This window comes from Ostrea edulis, chromosome 8 (assembly GCF_947568905.1).
Source record: "Ostrea edulis chromosome 8, xbOstEdul1.1, whole genome shotgun sequence".
Taxonomy (NCBI): Eukaryota; Metazoa; Mollusca; class Bivalvia; order Ostreida; family Ostreidae; genus Ostrea; species Ostrea edulis.
This window is the reverse complement of record NC_079171.1, coordinates 12,920,468-12,940,255: the sequence shown is the minus strand read 5'-3', so window position 1 is coordinate 12,940,255 and position 19,788 is coordinate 12,920,468. Positions and strand designations below refer to the sequence as shown.

At 35.2% G+C, this 19,788-nt stretch overlaps 1 protein-coding gene across 1 annotated transcript; it reads left to right on the top strand.

The window, feature by feature from the left end:
• Nucleotides 1–12,326: 12,326 nt before the first annotated feature.
• Nucleotides 12,327–19,052, top strand: LOC125662281 (ficolin-2-like). Its single transcript, XM_048894449.1, has 4 exons — nt 12,327–12,449; nt 15,306–15,402; nt 15,601–15,765; nt 18,790–19,052. The coding sequence occupies exons 1-4, from the start codon at nt 12,348–12,350 to the stop codon at nt 19,050–19,052; spliced, it is 627 nt and encodes a 208-aa protein (XP_048750406.1). The 5' UTR covers nt 12,327–12,347.
• Nucleotides 19,053–19,788: the final 736 nt, after the last annotated feature.

Genomic DNA, 19,788 nt, shown 5'->3' with positions numbered 1-19,788 from the left:
ATCAGTTATGTAAAGAAAGACCCAACAATAGGTATGAATCGCATCAAACAGCAATATCCAGTATTAGCAGATAAGATCGATACAACGGCCATATAATTTGCAAAACGTTATCCTTAAATGAGGCAAAAATATAATAAATTTTCTATACAACATGTTATCTTTAAAATAATACCTTTTTTCTTTTCGAAAAAAAGAAGATAAACGTATGTGTTGACTTTTTGTTACATCAGTATGAGTCATTCAACATACATACCATGTAATCTGTGTTATTGATGAAGATACATCTGTCTCACTTTGGTATTATGCCTCAATAAATGACGTCATTCTTTATAAAAGAAAAACCAGTGCAGTGAACTGTAATTTCCTAAATATTCTCAAGGAATTTATTATCGCGTAATTTCGCGAGAGGCATTGCGTATTGAAACTACTTCCTTTATTTTTGTTATTGGTAAAATACATGTAAAAACTCATTATCAATAGAGCGCTCGCGAATTTATGTTCTCACAGTTTGACGTATATGAGTGTTTTCGCGATATGGTGTACTTGCGTAAAATAAGGAATCTACAGTATTTTATTTGAAATATAACCTCTACTGTATTCAGAGCGTATGTACTTTGGACAGTTCGTGCGTTATGCCTATGAATACTTTCGTATTATTAGTGTTAATTATATATTTATTTTTACCAAAGCCGTGTTCATTGTTTATCTTTAAAGTGGGAAACTGTTAAATATGTTACCCATGTATTTTTGTTGTAATTTACCATAACATTCCAAATGGAAAATAAGTATTTCATTTTTCTTCCATAACCTTTCCCTAAACCGACGTTAAAAGTCATCTTAGTTAAGTGTTTCAATTCGCATTATATAATAATCATTGATACTATAATAATCTGTTTAGAAATGATTATCAACAGGGTCATTCTTTTCTGGTCTAAAGCATGACAAATTCAAAATGTGCCTTTGGTATAAAGTTTTCCCAGTTTCTGTCACATATACAATTTTGTAGCATCTTTTGCAAAACACTCCATAACTACATTCCTGGATTTTCAATTGATATATTTACATTATAATAGTACATTTTATTAAGTTTATCTATAAAAAAGATGTATTAAAATTTCAGTTTCATCGTTTTTAAAAAGGTGATTTGTTTTCGTCATTGTAGAAATCGATGTGTGTGAGATGAAAGTAACACATATTTGATCAAACTAAAACATTTTAACCTTTTAACTTATTCTTGAATGAGGGAAAGAGAGGGGTGTACAGTTATACAGTTAAGCATTTTCAGTGGTGTCAAAAATAACAACTGCTTATCACTTTAATAATGATTAATATTTGTATGAAAATGCTTCAGTTTTAAGTAGAGTTGTACTCGCATTAAATTGTTGATGTACCTTAAACATGTTTGTTTCTCTGAAGACTTATTTCGATTTTATTTCTTACATTATGAACAAGACATTGAAACCAATCCAAAAGAAAATAGTAAATAAAACAATGATTATGTTGTCAAAAAACGTTTAGTATTATATTTTTGCATATCATAGTAAGATTTCATTTAAAAACAATCTACTGGTAAAAACATGTTGATATCCAATATTTGGTAGGTTACCCGAAAATTGTAATGATTCAAATTGAATGATGGTGTGATGTCACAAACTGACAAAACTAATCGATGCGAAAGAATCTAGATTGGATTTTGAATGGAAACTTAATACATGATAGTTTAAAATTTCCGAAGTAATGTGGTTAAAATGTGTCTTGAACATATAATGAAAATCATCGGTTGTATAATGTGTATAATCAGGCTGCCATTTAGTCCCCCAGATGTAATAGCTATGAGTATTCTTGAGAACTGAATTCTAACCATTTATGATAATCGCTTGAGTGACTAATTATAGTGATATAAGAAAACTAGAAATGGACCTTTAATGGGGGTAGTAAAGTATATTTTCAAGATACCATACCGTTTGATAAAAGATAAAATATTATTAATTTGCTACACTGCAGGTATGGGTTTCATGCTGTTAGCGGATATTAGCTCCCTAATTATGTCCATTTCAAGCTATTTGTGAATTTTGATATTGATGATTGATTAATCGCTTACGGTGTATAATGATGTAAAACTTATACGGTACCAGTTTTGATACACCAGATGCGCATTTCGACAAATAATGTCTCTTCAGTGATGCTCAACGGAAATGTTTGAAATCTGAAATAACAATGAACTTTTAGAACAATTATAGGGAAAAACAGTGTGCCAAAAAGGGGAGAGTCAAATTCGTCTAAGGATAAGAGCTATGCGTGAGGGAGATAATCCTTAATTTTGAAATGAATTTCTAAATTTTATAACAACAATTAAATATACATCTTATTTTCAAGCTAGTAACGAAGTACTTAACTACCGGGCTGTAGAGACCTAATATTTTTGACAGTCCAATTTTGGCATGCATAGAAAAGAAACCATATTGTAGCCGTAAGTAATATATCTATATTGTAATACATGACTTATTTCTAGTTATTGCATTGATTTATTTTCGTTTGTTTTTGTTTTTTTGCTGTATTCAGTCACACTCAACAATTTTTCAGTTATCTGGTGGTGCCCAGTTTTTATTGATGGATGGGATAACTCAGACACACTGTACCTGGGAAGATACCACCGACCTTCCGAAAGTTTATCGCTTACGGTGTATAATGATACTTTTACCATAGAATTCTCTCCTTTGAAATCTGTATGAACCACTTTCCCATGATTTTTCATAGACAAGTCATTAAATCCTATAATTAAATTTTGTTTTATCTTTCATTCATTTGGTAAGTAAATATGTTATCAATGGATGCATCACAATTTGCAGGAGTAACAACGTTTCGTTTTGGTTTATAGTGTTAAATTGTTCTAAATCAGCTTTAATTTCCAATGAATGGAACTGATCCATGTACAATATAATGCGGCGAAATAACAACATGTCTTACATTGCATTTGTTATGAAAACAGGGCTGAGATTAATAAGACAAATGTTACCCTAATTAATCGAACTGATCCATGTACGATATAATGTGGCGAAATAACAACATGTCTTACATTGCATTTGTCATGAAAACAGGGTTGACATTAAGAATCAACAAGACAATATGTTACCCTCGAATATACCATCTAAGAATGAATAATTCTTTATATTCCAATAGAATATTATAAAAATATTGGACATCTTAGCGAACAATTATTGTGAGATAATAGGAACAGCAATTCAAGGTAAATAGTTGAGTTGCGAATACCCGTTAGACATGCCACAAGTTCTGAAATATTATCCCAGCTGTCACGTGGTTCAACCGTGATATGAATCTGACTCTCATCAGCGTAGCAATAATGATTCATATTGTGAATATCATATACATATGACCGATGAGTTTACTAAACAGATAGTGAAGTCGAGGCCGGAGAAGTCTGAACGGAACCTTGCTGGACGCCAATCTTTATTTCCTGGGATTCGGATAATTCAGAACCAATGGCCACACACCGACATCTACCAGTTGAATACGACCTTATACAAGATAAAGCAAATATACCGTACATATAGTCAATTCGATGAAAAAGAATATTATGGTCAATAACATCACAATAATACAACAGCAGTTATTATCCAAAGCTGCAAGTACATAGTGATGCTCTTTCAGTAAAGCACCTTTTGATGATGTTAATTTGAAGAAGAGTTATTTCAAATTTAACAAAACATCTTTGGATTTCTTGAGAATCCATATTTCATTTATACCACTTCTTGCATATGTTGTTACACAACTAGTTTGGAATTTCCCCCTCGCACCAGTTTCTATTTTTGCGAAGACTAAAGGTAGGGAAGAACATGTATGATGTATTTATGTTTGGAATGTAAGAAAAGCACGGTTCATTTCTATCCAATCGCTCCATTTACTTACATATAAAATGCGTTTAAGACTGAAACATGCTTTTAAGGAATTTCATCTTTGGAAGGGAAAATAATGGAAAAAAGATGTGGAACCAAAGTCAGGCTCATTTAAACTGCAGTTGGTATAATTATAAGGATATATGTTATGCACTTAAGATATACAGTTTGTTCGTAATTAAAACGTTTGAATGTAATACCGGTTGCAGAAAAATACCATAAGTAAATGCAAGGTAATTTCAAACTAAGTCGTTTTAAATATACAGCGACAGAGACTGTGTTATCAGATCTAGGACTATAGTAAGAATAATTATTGCATGTATAAAGGTGAAAATAAAAAGAACCCATTGATTTCAACAACCGATTACTGCTTAGTTATTTAAGATGTACAGCTAACGGCGGGTGTAACAGCTCAACAGGATACATCCGGGGTACCTGTTCTAAGTCCGCCGTGTCCCAGAGTATGTGTTTGTCCTCTCAATTTTGTATTCTTCGATAATTGAAATTATCAATTCATCAAAAGTAGACGCCTTGATGAATTCAAGTACTAAGGATGGATATTCACATCGTTTCGATGTCTTTCCTTACAAAACTCATTGATATATTTCCATACCCTGATTTTGACTACGGATAACTCCAGTTGTGTCCGGTCGACAGGGGATGCTTATTCTCCATTGCTTCATATGAGTTCTATTCTTGTCTAAATTTGATATGTATATGTTAGAGTTCAGAGAGTCCTTGAATTACATGTACAATGTAAAATATTACTACTGAACTATCTGTTATGAATCCTGTATTTGAAATAAAACGTGACACTATATACATGTTGGTATTCTTTATCATTGGTGGGCAATTCATATTCTTGTCACGTTACCACAGAGGATTTATCTCGAATTGAAAATATTCGCTTTCTTTTATTAATTACTAATCTATATGTATGAAAATCCACAAGAATACCTGGTACCAAATCAATTTTTCATATGATTTATGATAGTGATGAAAGGATTGTCGCCGATGATCAATTGACGGTCGTTCAGATATATGAAGATATTTTCTGTATGTCACACCCGATCGAAAGACCGAAAAATTAAACCCAGGAAAGAAAATGGTGGAAGAAGTGAAGGACAGTAACAACAACGACATTGAACAGTTAGATATAAGAATCTGTCTCTGATATTTTTGAGACATTGTGATTATAGATAAATTCTAATACTTGGTATATTGAAATTCTGATTCCTTTACATGCGTACACAAGAAACTAACAAGAATTCAAATGTTGCAGGGGTGTGATTTTCCTCTTTTCGGAGGAAATCCTTTGATTGGCTCAATTTTGGAAAAATAATTAAATACTCTCGGTTTTCTTATTTTGTCAGAGTAATGTATTTATGTGTGGAAGGTAGAGGTGCCTAAACCGCTTATGGAATTTCATGTTAGATGGTTTCAACATTCTCGTTCAAAATCAGGATTTCGTAAATTCTAAGGTTGTTATAATGATATGGTTTGCCAATGCAACCTATAATTGGGTCAAATGATTGCTGACGTGTTTCATACCGATTAGAAGACCGTTCTTGGGAAACCGATTTTGACTACGGATTACTCCGTTTACATGATAAAGATATAGGGCTCGCGGCGAGTGTAACCGGTCGACGGCGATGCTTTCTCCTTTTAGGCACCTGATTCCACCCCTAGTATATCCAGGGGTCCATGTTTGCCCAACTCTCTATTTTGTATTGCTTATCAGAGTTATGACATTGATCACTGTTCTCTGTATTTACCTTTCCTGTTGAGAATCCATACATGCAATCTTTCTACCAAGTCTCTGTGTTTCCAGAGGAATTGAGGAAAAAACTCAAATTCTATACGTCCTTTTTTAATATACATGAAAAGCGATTAATTTCATAATTCCTTTGCGGCATGCCAAATTAAGAGTACGATACACGGCGACCCCTAGATAGACCAGAGATGGGATCAGGTGCCTAGGAGGAGTGCAGCCCATGTGCTGACTGGTCACATCCGTCATAAGTTTTAAATCTTATCAAAGAGTCAGTTCATGTGGCATGTGATCACCCGGACCTCATGAATTATACATGTATGTAGCAATCAGTAATGATATAAAATCCGCTTTTGATAAATGTTACATTAGGTAATATATTTGTGTTCGCTAATGAAACAATCTACAGCATTACTGATTCACCATCGTAATCATTAATGATAAATCGTTCGTTCACGGAGGGTGTGACCGGTCAACAGCAGGGGGTGCTTATTCCTTGTTATTACATACATGCATGTACTCGTTTTCAGTAGGTATTTATTATTTACATCATTACGGATTAAACCTTTATTGATTGAACTATTGTGCGATGCCAATGAAGCACATTCTATTACTGAAATTGAAAAATACAAATACAAGTGTTACACATAATATTAACTGAAACGTGATTTTGGAATATCAAATGTGAAATTAAGGTCACGTGTTGGTTAGTACACGGTTGATAATGTAATGTATATTTCCATATCTTTACCTGGTGATTGGTACTCATTAGTGACTTTAGATGTCTTTAAACTGCAAACCTGAAGTCAATTAAAAATATCAATGACTTTCTTTCTTCCTGAATCGTATATCACCTTGGGTTTATATTTCCATCTTTAAGTACGATACGTGGAGAGTATTTTTTCATTGAATAATCATTACACTGTTGTATTTTACATCAAGAAAAAAAGAGGTGGAATGTTGCCAATATAGTTCATGTTCTTCGTTAAAAGCTTATACATTCTCTCGCGGGATGATAAAAAATATATAATCAATCAATCAACCGAAAGCTTACTACGGATTTGTATGAATATGTTTCAAAGCCTCAACAAGATTATGTTTAATACAACTAATGTGAGTAAGTGTTGAAAGTAAATTGAACCATGTATGTAATACCAAGTTAATTAAGAAATATTAATGACTTCACAGGGGATAACAATTCCGTGATTTGAAAATCAATGCGTCTACATGGGTTTATATTTTAGCCTTTAAGTACGATACGTGAAGATTATCGTTGTATTGAATGATCCTTAGGATGTTCTTTGTCGATGGATATGTATTATAAAGATGCAGGAGAGGTTTTAGTGTCGTCAATTTTTCATTTATTCCCGAAGAAGAAAAACGGTTATTTGCTATGCCCTACCATTTCTAAAAACAAGAGTATGGACTCTGGATTTGTCCGGTTTTCACTGAATTTACAGTATTTCATTTATTTGCTGTTCATTCGTCAATTATACTGTCAGTGTTCAGCCGTTAGTCAGACCCCCGGGGAGAGGTTTGTCGGGGTCGTGGTGGCGGTGGTGGATACTGTTGGGCCACAGCAATGCGTTAAGGAATGTCTGAAGAGACCACACCTTTGTAAAGTTGTGAACTACAAGAGAACAAATCTTCTTTGTGAGATGATGTCAGAAGTTGAGAAATCAGAGTTCAGCGCCGACTATATCAGGATAGAAATCCCGCAAGTAAGAGTAGCAACGCTTATTGATTTAAGAAAACATGAATTGAGTTGTGCATGTTCTAATTTCTCTCCTTTAAAAACTGAATTACCCTCCCTTATTTCCTTTATCACTGTGGTTTGGTGTTCCTGGCTGTTTCCTTTGTATAGTTTTCTTTGTTAAAATGTGTTAGGGTAAACTCCGGTGACCTATTGCAATTGGTTGTTGTTTGTCGTGCTTTGATAATTGAACATTTTAAACTTCCTCTTGATAACTATTATTCAAATTTTATATAAAGCATCCTTGGGACAAGAGGGACACAAATTGTAAATTTCAGGACTTCTGCACCCCTAGGCTCATAGGCGCGGAGCAAAACCTGCCCAACATTTACAAATTTATTTGTAAAATCCTTTTCTCTAGAACCGCACATATGTAATAAACTAAATGCATAGTGATATAGAGAAGGAAGACCTTTACCAAAATTATAAATTTCATGATCCCCAGGGGAGGGGTTCTGACCCCATGGTGGGATCAAACTTAGTATATAGTGTTTATGTGTAGAACACTTAAATATCCTATCTTAGTGCTATTGATACTAAATTGAAACTAGATAGATATTTAGAAAGAGCAGGTAGTCGGTAGTCCTTTGCCAAAATTGTAAAATTTGATGATCCCAGGGGTAGGAGTTTTGGTATCAGGGTGGAGTCAAAATGATCAGTTATTAAATGTGTGAACAATAGAATTTTTTACTTCTTGATAACTACCATTCCAGTTCTTTCAAATTTGGCATGAAACATCTTTGGAACAAGGGGGACATAAATTGCAATCGCTTATGAATATCATCGACAAAATAAAGTGGGCGCTCCCCTTACTTGGGAAAATCAGTTAAATATACCACATCAAACAACTTTCCAGAGTCCATTTGAAGAATAACTGGTACCTGTAACGGATATATATATATATATATATATATATATATATATATATATATATATATATTGTGTTCACATCAGTAAAACTAAGCAATGCTAGATTTAGATTGAATGTCGGTGCATGCAATGGCATGTCCATCGACTGATCTAATTTTCTTTCATCTAAGATGAATACAAAATAGAGAGAGAGAGAGAGAGAGAGAGAGAGAGAGAGAGAGAGAGAGAGAGAGAGAGTTGGAACTTCTCTTCGTCGACTATTTAGGGGAATGTAAATATATAAACACAGTTGCATGTTGTTAGGGTTTTAAATATAGTTGTTATATAAGATTATATTGTCGTTATAACGATCTAGTTCGTCAGTACAACCTATCATTAGCTCAGATGCTGTCTGACATGTTTCATACCGATTGTTAGGTGGTTCTTGGCACACTGATTTTGACTACGGATAACTCAGTTTACCTGATCAGGAAATAGGGCTCACAGCGGGTGTGGCCGGTCGACAGGGGGTGCTTACTCCTCCTAGGCACCTGATCCCACCTCTGGTGTGTCCAGGAATCCGTGTTTGCCCAAGTATGTATTTTGTACTGCTTGTAGGAGTTATGAGAGTGATCACTGTTCGTTATCTTCACTTTTCATATACCCTCTGAAGTTACAGGCATATTACTTGCCGTGTTTTGCTGTACCCAAGAAAGGGGCGGGACAAAAACTACCGAAAATTGACCAATATTCAAAAATCTTATTCCCTATAATCGCACTTGTTTCAGGAAACTAAATGCATAATGATGTAGAGCAGGAATACCTCTAATTTGTAATTTGCATGATTCCCGAGGTAGGGATAGTGACCCCAGGTTGGGACGAAACCTAGTATATATATAGTGTTTATGTGTAAAACATGTTGTTAACATCTTATTTATTGCTTTTGAAACTAAATGGATGTTTAGAAGAAGTAGGTAGTCGTTTACCAAAATTGTAAATTGCATGATCATAGGGGTAAGGATTTGGTTTTAGGGGTTGTCAAACTTATATTAATGATTTGAAGGACTTATTCAAGTTTACTGATAATGTATAAAACCTAAATGCATACTTCGGAATAGCAGACACGGATGTACAAAAATGGCGAATTTCAAAACCCAGGGTTATGACTCTGGGGTGCGTCCAGATAATTGCAATTGCTATATTTAAAACATTTGATTGAACACAAATAAAGCTGGACAAGAAGTTACACGTCGATAAATGCGAAAACGCGATGTAGTCACACGCACCTGAAAACAAATAACGTAATATACGGATACTCATGGAGGAAACTTCAAATATTAATTTTCTAATACAGGGACCAAAGAATCGAATTTTATTGTTGAAGAATTGTTCGGGGTGTACATGTCAAATGTTTTACTTACTAACTTAACATAAAACTGCTTCGCATTTTTTTACAATTTGTGATTAAAATGTAGAGTTTAAGCATCGATAAATTGTTTTAAAAGATGTTTAATCCTATAATACATAAAACGTCTGTACTACATAATTGAATTTGCATGTATGATGCTCTCATCGAGGAAGACCTACCAATGATCAATGATTTGTCTCGAAATGTAATGACGAAGAAGAGGTTCTACCCTATTAGAACAGTACTAACTTATATCTTCAACGTGAACTTGATACGTAATACCGTGGATCCATGTACGTGTTTTGTAGCAAACAATGAAGTGTATAAACAATGATGAAATTTTAATTACATTGACTATTTTCTTTCACCTTTTCTGCACATAATTGATCACGTCTGATTCGATCATTAATTAGGTATCTAACTTGATAACCTTACAAAATAAAATACTTTCAGGACTTTGATTCCCAGAAGGAATGCAGTAAGTGTCAGCCGAATCAGATATGTTTCACGCTTAAGAGTAGCCAGACCTACTGTATGAAAGGTAAATAAATCTCTTTACTGCATGTCACGGTTGATTGGTTGGTTGTGTATTGTTTAACTTCTTGCTTGAAAATCGTTCACTCATATGGAGATAGCATCAATACCGGTGTAGGGGCGGATACTGTATGTCTATGTAGACGATCACCGATTTTGAGCTGTCCCATCCGAAAGGACAGCCCATTTTGTTGCCCCTAACGACAAGTAAAGGGTACTGAGGAACTATTATAACCCGGATCCCAAGTGGGAGCTGCATGTCAAGGTGCAAATTTTAAATAAAAGGATTGAATTATGCATTAGTAAATGTGTACAAACTGGAACCATGCACCTAATTATTCTTATTGGCCACAAGAAAGTTATTCATCACAATATTTTCTGGTGGGTTGCATCTTTAATTTTTGTTTCTGTCTTTCTGAAAACAATTCAGTAAGTGCGATGGGAAGCTATTCTCTTCAGATTATTTCATGATATTGGTTGTGAAAACTTAGTTCAAACTGAACACAGGATTAAATCTCTAATTTAGCGTATTCACGGATTACATTTTTAATTTATTTACCAAGTAGCATAGTAAACATTGAACTTTAAAATTTAAAATTTAATAGAATTCGTCTGTTCCAGGATGCATTTGATCAGTTCGTGATTTATTCCCACCAGTGTAATAGGGGACTAGATATATTCTTTAAATTGGCAGTGCATTATTCCCTAACATCATGCTACTTGTTAGATAAATAATGCTTTGCAGCAGTGCATATGGTAAATCTTTAGTGACAATTACCTGCCATATGATGTTCAATTCCAGCAACTCCTCCGTTTGGTATTGGTCGATTTTGTATAAAGATAATATCCTGCGTTGTTCTTTGATATGATTGATCTCTATCACATTCTCTCCGTTGCGATTTGCAATCTGTTTACGTACATTTCATGCATACCTCCTGACCTTTTAGTATCAAATTCGTTTTTGTTTTGTTTTGCTTTCATTTGATGATTTGTCGATTGATTTACTACAATGTCGTGGGAGTAATGAAGTTTCATTGTAATGTAAGTCCTACATCGTGTATCAATTTCTAGATCACCGGTATATCTCATTGATTTGAACTGATCTAAGGTCAAATGGTTTGTCTTCCAAAGTATTTCATGAAAGGTGAAAATAACGAACATTGATCAATTGCATAACTCCTATAAGCAATACAAAATACATAGTTGGGCAAATACGGATCCCTGGACACACCAGAGGTGGAATCAGATTAATTTATCATACGGACTCGTTTACCATATGAGATAAATTGAGGCAGTCTACTGACAAACAAGAGGGCGATCTAAGTATTTTAGAACTTGTCGCCGGTCCATGTGTAATTATAATACAATAAAATACATTCACACCAAATCCAAAAAACAGGTTGAGGATACATGAGCTCATAGGCGTAGCTTGGGTTCGAATATTACCGAGGCAGGGGGTGTGGGGGGCGCAGTCCCTCCAGAAGCTATCGACATTTTAACAACGTAAAAGGTTTTTTTTTAACGAGGCAGCTGCCTCGGTTGCCTCAATGGAAGCTACGCCAATGGAGCTTCAATAGTCTTGTTTGAAGTCAGTATTTCACAAACTATATTGTCGTTGTAATTATCTAGTCTGCCAATATGACCTGTCATTGTGTCAAATACAGTCTGACGTGTTTCAGACCGATTGTTAGGCTGTTCTTGGCACACTGATTTTGACTAAGGATTACTCTGTTCAGCTGATTAAGAAATATGGCTCATGGTGGGTGTGACCGATCGACAGGGATGCTTACTCCTCCTAGGTACCTGATCCCACGTCTGGTATGTATATGTCAAGGGATCCGTTGTTATCTGCACATTTCATAAGCATAACCTTTAACTTGAGACTGTGCATATCATTGGTGACAACATGAACTCACACGATAGAAAGTTTGTACTTCAGCAAAAAGGAACAATTTCACAGGGTTATTTGGAACTTATCCAATGGAAGGAAACGATTTAGAGAAACTCAATAAAATCAAATTCTCTACATGAGATGCTGAAATATAGGCATGATATTATGTATTTTTTTTTTAAATTACAGATGATTACGATCCCATGGATTGCGGATCAATTCAAGATATGTTTCACGCGTTACCAAGCGGAAAGTACAGCGTACGCCTGAGGGGTTTGGGTCACGTGACTGTGTTCTGCAACATGGAAACGGATGGAGGAGGATGGACGGTAAGGGTTTTTGTTTTTACAAAGACCGTCATCGTTGAGTCACGATGCTTTAAGAAAATTGTGAAAGTAAATATACGTACAGTAACCTACATCAGAAAAATAAATCAAGGTATGACTTCAGTTTCTCCATCGTCAACTTCCCATATAATGTTCCTTTAAATGACATCCATATGACCTTCATATTTTTCAACTGATTCGATGCCAGTGATCAATTCAGAAATAAAATATCATTTTTGAGTGTTATTGGGATATGGCATGAAGTTAGTTACGCAATCAAATCCTATAACGCCCGATGGACATTATAATAGCTTTCATCACGTACAAACATGCCATATCCTAATAACACAAAAATGATGTTTTATTTCTTATATTTATATTTTCTATTTTGAATTGTGTTCTTACCGAGCTTCAATGAATATGTAGCAAGTGACCGAAATACGATCGTACAACACTAAAAATAGTTCGCTAGAGTTTTGTCAAATACATAATTAGGAACAATATTTAAAAGAATATAAAATAAAGCTATTTAATAAATATGTTAAAAAAAGACGACGCGGGCGTAAAATAAAGATAACTTAGAGCGTAAAGGTACTTGAATTGGAGACAAGAATATCGGAGTAAACTACATCCGTGATGTGATTTCATTGCGATCAGCGATGGAGAAAATGGCATTGGCCTAGCCTACTAAGTTGAAAACGCAATTGTTGAACAGAACTTTTGACAGAAATGCAAAGGGTCTGAGAGAATTGATGGATGATATGATGGGTCAAGTTAACGTTAAACTCTTAGTCAGGATTTTAGGAAGAAAACAACAGCATGTTCATCGTTAGGACTCGCGGTTGTAGCCATGCAGGAGAAGCTCCGAGAAAGTACTTGTAGGGCAGATTTAGACACATTGCAGGTAGGTTGCTTCTTTTACTTACCTTCACCGTGTGTAATAGAAAAGAAAAAACGAACTGGCAGAAATTTTGTTCACTTGAGATATTTTTGTTGTAGGATTCCAATGAAGACTCGCACCCGTACCCCGACATCAACATAATTTTTTGCCCACGGGAACCAGCCTCGCTTATGATCAAACCGAGTCATACCCGTGAAGGCATTTGCCCGGGAACAGCAGGTTAACTTATCATCATCATAAAGTAAAAGGCTTATAACTCTGCCTACATTCCTTCGCTTCCAATATCATAGCTATTTTATGAACTCGCCATGCAGAAGTTGCAGCCTAGGCATAGTTCCAGACGGTATTTAAAATTTAATAACTGAACTGTATATTTAATGAATCTGTTTTATAAATTGATGAAATTCGTGTTTGTTTAACTAAACTATGTATACATATCATTCCGCGTTTGTTTCTGTTATGATGTCATTGCAGTGGCGGATCCAGGGTTTACAAAGAGGGAGGTGCATATATGGAAGTCAAAATACTCCTTTTGGGTGCCAATCTGGAATTTTACTCGCGCTATTTCTGATTTAAATTTGTTGCGTAAAAGAGAGGGGGTAGAAATCTCCCACTGCATTACATAAGCAAGATGCCAGATGAAAGTACAGAAACTGACTTTTGAAGCGGTGATTGTATTCTTACGCAATAAAATACTGATCATGTGATCAACCTCATTTTACAGGAACTTGAATGTCAATTTCATTAGTATTTTTATATAAGGAAGTGCATTGGCAAATCTACATATTATTTAAATCCAGGTGCGCTACTGACATTTAAGATAACATTATAAGAGTTTCAACAGTTCCATGAAAGGGGGAGATAACGAACAGTAATCAGTCTCATCACTCCTAAATGAAAGAGTTGGGAAAAGGCGGACGCTTGAATACACCAGAGTTGATATGAATTGCCTAAAAAGAGTAAGGATCTCTTGTCAAGCAGTCTCCCTCGTCAGGAGCCCTATATTTTGATGAGATAAACGGAGGGATACGTAGTCAAAATCAGATTATAACGGCCTAATAATTGGTTTGAAAGACGTCAGACACAATGACCCAATGACATGTTGTTTCGGGACACTAGATCATTATATCGACCATAGAATTAGCGAATGCTGATTTTAAACAAGACTGTTGAAATCCCTGCAACGTGAACTTGTCAGTCGCCTGCCTCGATTGTAAACGCATATCATACACATAACAAGTTCTTGCGTATCGAATCAGTTGATATACATAAACTCCATATTCAGATCGTAATGGAATATATTGCTACATAAATCTGGGAAGTTGACGATAGAGAAAATCAAGGTATAAAAGTGATATAAATGATTATCTAAATATCTTATGCATTTATATAAAATGGTATATACAATATTTGTTTAGCGGTGTAGAGTCGATGAATATGGTACACATAGCATTTGTTGCGAGGTGTCGAAAAAATATGGGTGGTAGACAGGTCACTACGTTTTGGTATTAAGTTAATAAAAACCCCAAGTTTGAAATAATGGTAAATTGGATGCTAGTATTGAATTATACTACAGTGCTTCAACACTCGTTTTGTTCTATGATTTTCAGGAGTCTTGTCTACTCGTATTTTGTTACTTCAATACTTATATGGAAACAGTCTGCCATTTTTCTTTCAGTAAATAATAACAATCGAAAGCAAGACCATGTAGTCTTTCATATGGTATAATTATTTTAACGCTGTGTAACTCTCGTGGATAAAAATAGAACTTAAACGCAATTTTTATGAAAGGTTCAATAGACTTTGTTTTTATTTGAGGTTTTAATGTCCCGTGTTCAATTCTCGATGCCTTATAATTGATCATCAGGTAAATCGAATGGCGATGGTTTCTTATCTTAATGTGAAAAACATGTATCATTTGATGGTAAACTTTCTCAAATTACATTCACGTGTTTTAGGTTTTTCAGCGTCGAATGGATGGTTCTGTAGATTTTTATCGGAATTGGACAGACTATCGAAGTGGGTTCGGCGACTTATTATCCGAGTTTTGGTTAGGTAAGGATAACGTCTTTGTTATCATAGACAAATTCTACTCTACTAACATTTTCTTGAATGATTGAATCTTCGACCTTGTTTTCCTAGATCAATTATGTTATGGTCTGATTTTAAAGAGGACGTTGTTAGCTAATTCAAAATATTGGTAATATTCAATTGAGTATTAATTGAAAAGAACAGTAATCATTTAATTTTAAGGTAATGAAAACCTCCACTACTTACTGAATCAAGGGGCGTATGGAATGAGAATGGATATGGTTGATTTCGTTGGAACCACAGGCTTCGTTAAATACTCCAGTGTTGCAGTCGCCAATGAATCTTCAAATTACAGGATAGAACTTTCTGGATATTCAGGAAATGTCGGTACGAAATGTAGTTTTCGATTGACTCAATATTTATGTAAGATTATTTCACGGAGAATTACCTCCTAGAACCAACTTGTCCATTGATATAGGAGATGGAAGATGAAGATAACGAACAGTGATCAATCTCATAACTCCTACAAGCAATACAAAATAGGTAGTTGGGCAAACACGAACTTCTCAACACACCAGAGGTGGGATCAGGTGCCTAAGAGGAGTAAGCATCCCCTGTCGACCGGCCACATTCGCCGTGAGCCCTATATCCTGTTCAGGTAAACGAAGTAAACACGTCAGACAGCATTTGACCCAATGATAGGTTGTATTGACGAACTATATCGTTATATCGACCACAGAATTTGCGAAATGCTGACTTCAATCGAGACTGTTGAAATCCCTGTACCATCAACTTGTTTGTCAGTAGCTTACCTCGATTTAAAAACTGACTATACGCAGAACAACCTCTTGCATATCGACTCAGTTGAGATATATAAACACCATATGCAGGTGATAATGGAATATCGCTACATAAATATGGGGAGTTTACGATGGAGGAGCTGTAATCATCCCATTTGCCATACAGTTAAGTCGTCAGTTTGCCTTTAATGTCTACTTTCAATAAAATATTTAAGTATGAAGCAGAAGTGGACGACTCTATGGTGTATTTTATTTCGAACTCACAGGGATATATCAAATCGACATATTAATGAAAGTTATTATTGTTAATAGACAAAACGTCATCGATAAATCGAAATGTCGAATTGAAGACCACAGCGAGAAATTTTTTTTCTTCTCACGTAGTTTTTCAATAAATTCTGCTTCATATGAATATCAAAACATGTCAACTAACAAAGGAGCACAATTCGTGCCCATGGGAATTCCATCAGACTGTTGGAAGACCTGATTCCCAAAGACCACGAAGATATGTTCACACGAGCTACAGAGGTACTTATATATGAAAGCTGTTTAGCTCACATAATTTGGTATTTAAGGTAAGTATTTTTAATCATGCAGTGTGTTTAGAATAATTTCGCATATTTCTTAAGAAAAATGACATGAGTCATCGATGGTGTCAAAGGGGTTTTACGTTTTGATCGTGCACCAATCAAACGGAACAAAATTAATATTTTCAGGAAGCAAAAGGATCAAAAGAAATTACTATTGCATGCACAAAGTCTTAGTTATATCGCTACAATTCAAAACTGTTTGAAACCTATGTAGAAATGTACTGCAAATTCAAAGATTCGACTTCATTCACACTGATCACAATATCTTAGCGGTTACGGAACTGGCGTCGAAGCAAGGACGTCCATGATTGATTCTCTACCCTAGGGGCTTGTAAATCTCTAAAGACTTTTAATAGGTAGTGCATGTTATCTTGCTAAGATAACGCTATAAAGGTAAAGTTTGTGGGGCTTTTACTTGTGAAGTCACGAACTGAAGTCACGTGATACGGTAGGCACTTTCACAGTTACGTCTTGTGCGGCATGCATGATATGTAAAAAAAAAAAAAAGATCCCGGAGACGTCAAAATTACCAGAGAATGGTTGTGAAACTTAGATCTACACTAGCCGCGTATGACCTTTGAGCAGAGATTGGTCGTAATCGTGTAACACTTGCTACGATACGATACCTTGGTTTTGCAATCTCATCCGAAGGACTGCACCTTTTAATAGTCTCTTGCGACAAGGAAGGGTTACTGAGGATTTATTCTAACCCGGATACCTACGTGATCTCCCAGGGAACAATAATACCAAACATTAACAAATATACCCCATTTAATAGTATGAGTAGTCAACCCCTGGTTTTCAAGACACGATGATTGTTTGACTACACGGTAGATTTGCTTTAGAGCACTGCTATGTTATGAAAACGTTGGAATCGAGATATTTAACCCCAGCTTATATTGTTGCTACGTGAAATGTAACAAAATGTCACGACCATTCCATCGCAAAATGCTCTGTATATTGAGAGTCACGATTCTTTCAGATATGACCTTATAAATGGGGATACCGAGTCATGGCAAGATCATAGCTGATTTATGCTGCATTAGCGATGGCTATTAGATAATTAGCAGATTTTATTCAGTATTGATTATTATCTGCTATATTGCAGGTTGTATGGATGAGGAAAAATGTTTTAATCATTTCAAAAATTCGAATACACAGCATTGAAATCGTAAACAGGAGTTGTCACCTTGAAATGTGAAGATAACGAATAGTGAATCATCTCGTAGCTCCTACAAGGAATGGCAAATTAAGAGTTGAGCAGAAACAGACCCCTGGACGCACCAGAGGTGGGTCCAGGTGCATAAGAAGAGTAAGAATCCCATATCGATCGGTCACACCCTATGTCTTGATCATGTAAACGGAATATGTGTAGTCAAAATCAGTGTGGCAAGAACGGCCTAACATTCGGTATAAAAAAGTAAAACAGCATTTGACCCAATAATTATCAGGTTATATGGGCGAAGTATATCGTTATAAAAATCATAGAATTTGCGAACTACTGACACTAAACGAGACCGTTGAAACTCCTGTAACATCAACGTGTTTGTCAATAGTGTGTCTTCATTTAAAAACTGATCATACACAGAACAAGCCCGTGTGTATCGAATCAACTGAGAGATATAAACAAAATATGCAGGTGATAATGGAATATTGCTACATAGATATTTCAAGTTGACGATAGAGAAGCTGTAATCATCCTGCTTGTCACAAAGTTGAGTTGTTAGTTTGCCGTTAATATCCATTTTCAATTCAATATCTAAGAAGCAGATATGGAGGACTCTGTGGTGTTTTTATTACGAGTTCACTGGGATATGTCAAATCGACATATGAATTAAATTGATTCTTGTTAATAGATAAAACATCGTCGATGTATTTATATGTCGAGTTGAAGACCACAGCGAAATGTTTTTTGAAAGAAAAAAAATCCCACCTCTGCATCATAGGAATAATAAATTAGGTCAAGTAACAAAGGAGCGGAATTTGTGCTCATAATTTGGTTTCAATTTCTATTTCCTCAGCTGATTGTTTCACTGATGCTAATGAAGGAAGAATTCACAACATGCAGTTTACGACATATGACGTGGATAACGATGCCAAAATTGGTAACTGTGCTGTCATGTTCAAGGGTGGTTGGTGGTACAACGCTTGTCACTGTACAAACCCAAACGGACTTTACCTGCCGGAAAATACCGACACACCGTCAAAGGGCATTTATCACGCATTTTGGTCGAATACCAACAAGGTCTTAAAATTGATCAGACTCATGGTGAAAAGGGTGTAAAATGATTTTATCATTGTTCATTGTGACTAAAAAAAAAACAACAACCTTGGTTAAATTGATACCATGTGAATTTGCTACAATGCTATTAAAATTCAATGTTTCCAAAATAGATCTGAAGAAAAGTGTCACGCACAGGATGAAAAATGTGCCATTAAATAGGCTGAAAGTTTACTAAAGGCCTGAGAAGGTGAGTGAATGGAATAGATCTGTCATTCAGTCAGTTTTAATTCTACTGAATGACATGCTTTCATTCTGTGACAGTAGGAATTGCCTAGATAAAGACCGATCTCTACTTCTGCTGAATGCACCATGCATACGTCAAGATTTAGGGCAATATACTTAAAGATGGAACAGTTTTCGAATGAGAGAATCTAAACAATGGACTAGAAATGAATGTTAAGTTTTAATTTCCAAACTTCAGAAGTTGTTTTAAACTAGACTAGATTTATCGAGACTAAATATCCTCACATATTTCTGTAGTGTGTGAATGTCAGATGAAAAGTTATGTATTTTGAATAAAAGGTAAGTTTTAATTTCCAAACTTCAGAAGTTGTTTTAAACTAGACTAGATTTATCGAGACTAAATATCCTCACATATTTCTGTAGTGTGTGAATGTCAGATGAAAAGTTATGTATTTTGAATAAAAGGTAACGCACATTAGTTATCGGTCCAATAAAGAAAATAAAATTAAGAGAAGGGTAAACACATCTGGACAAACTTAGGTGGGATCGGGTA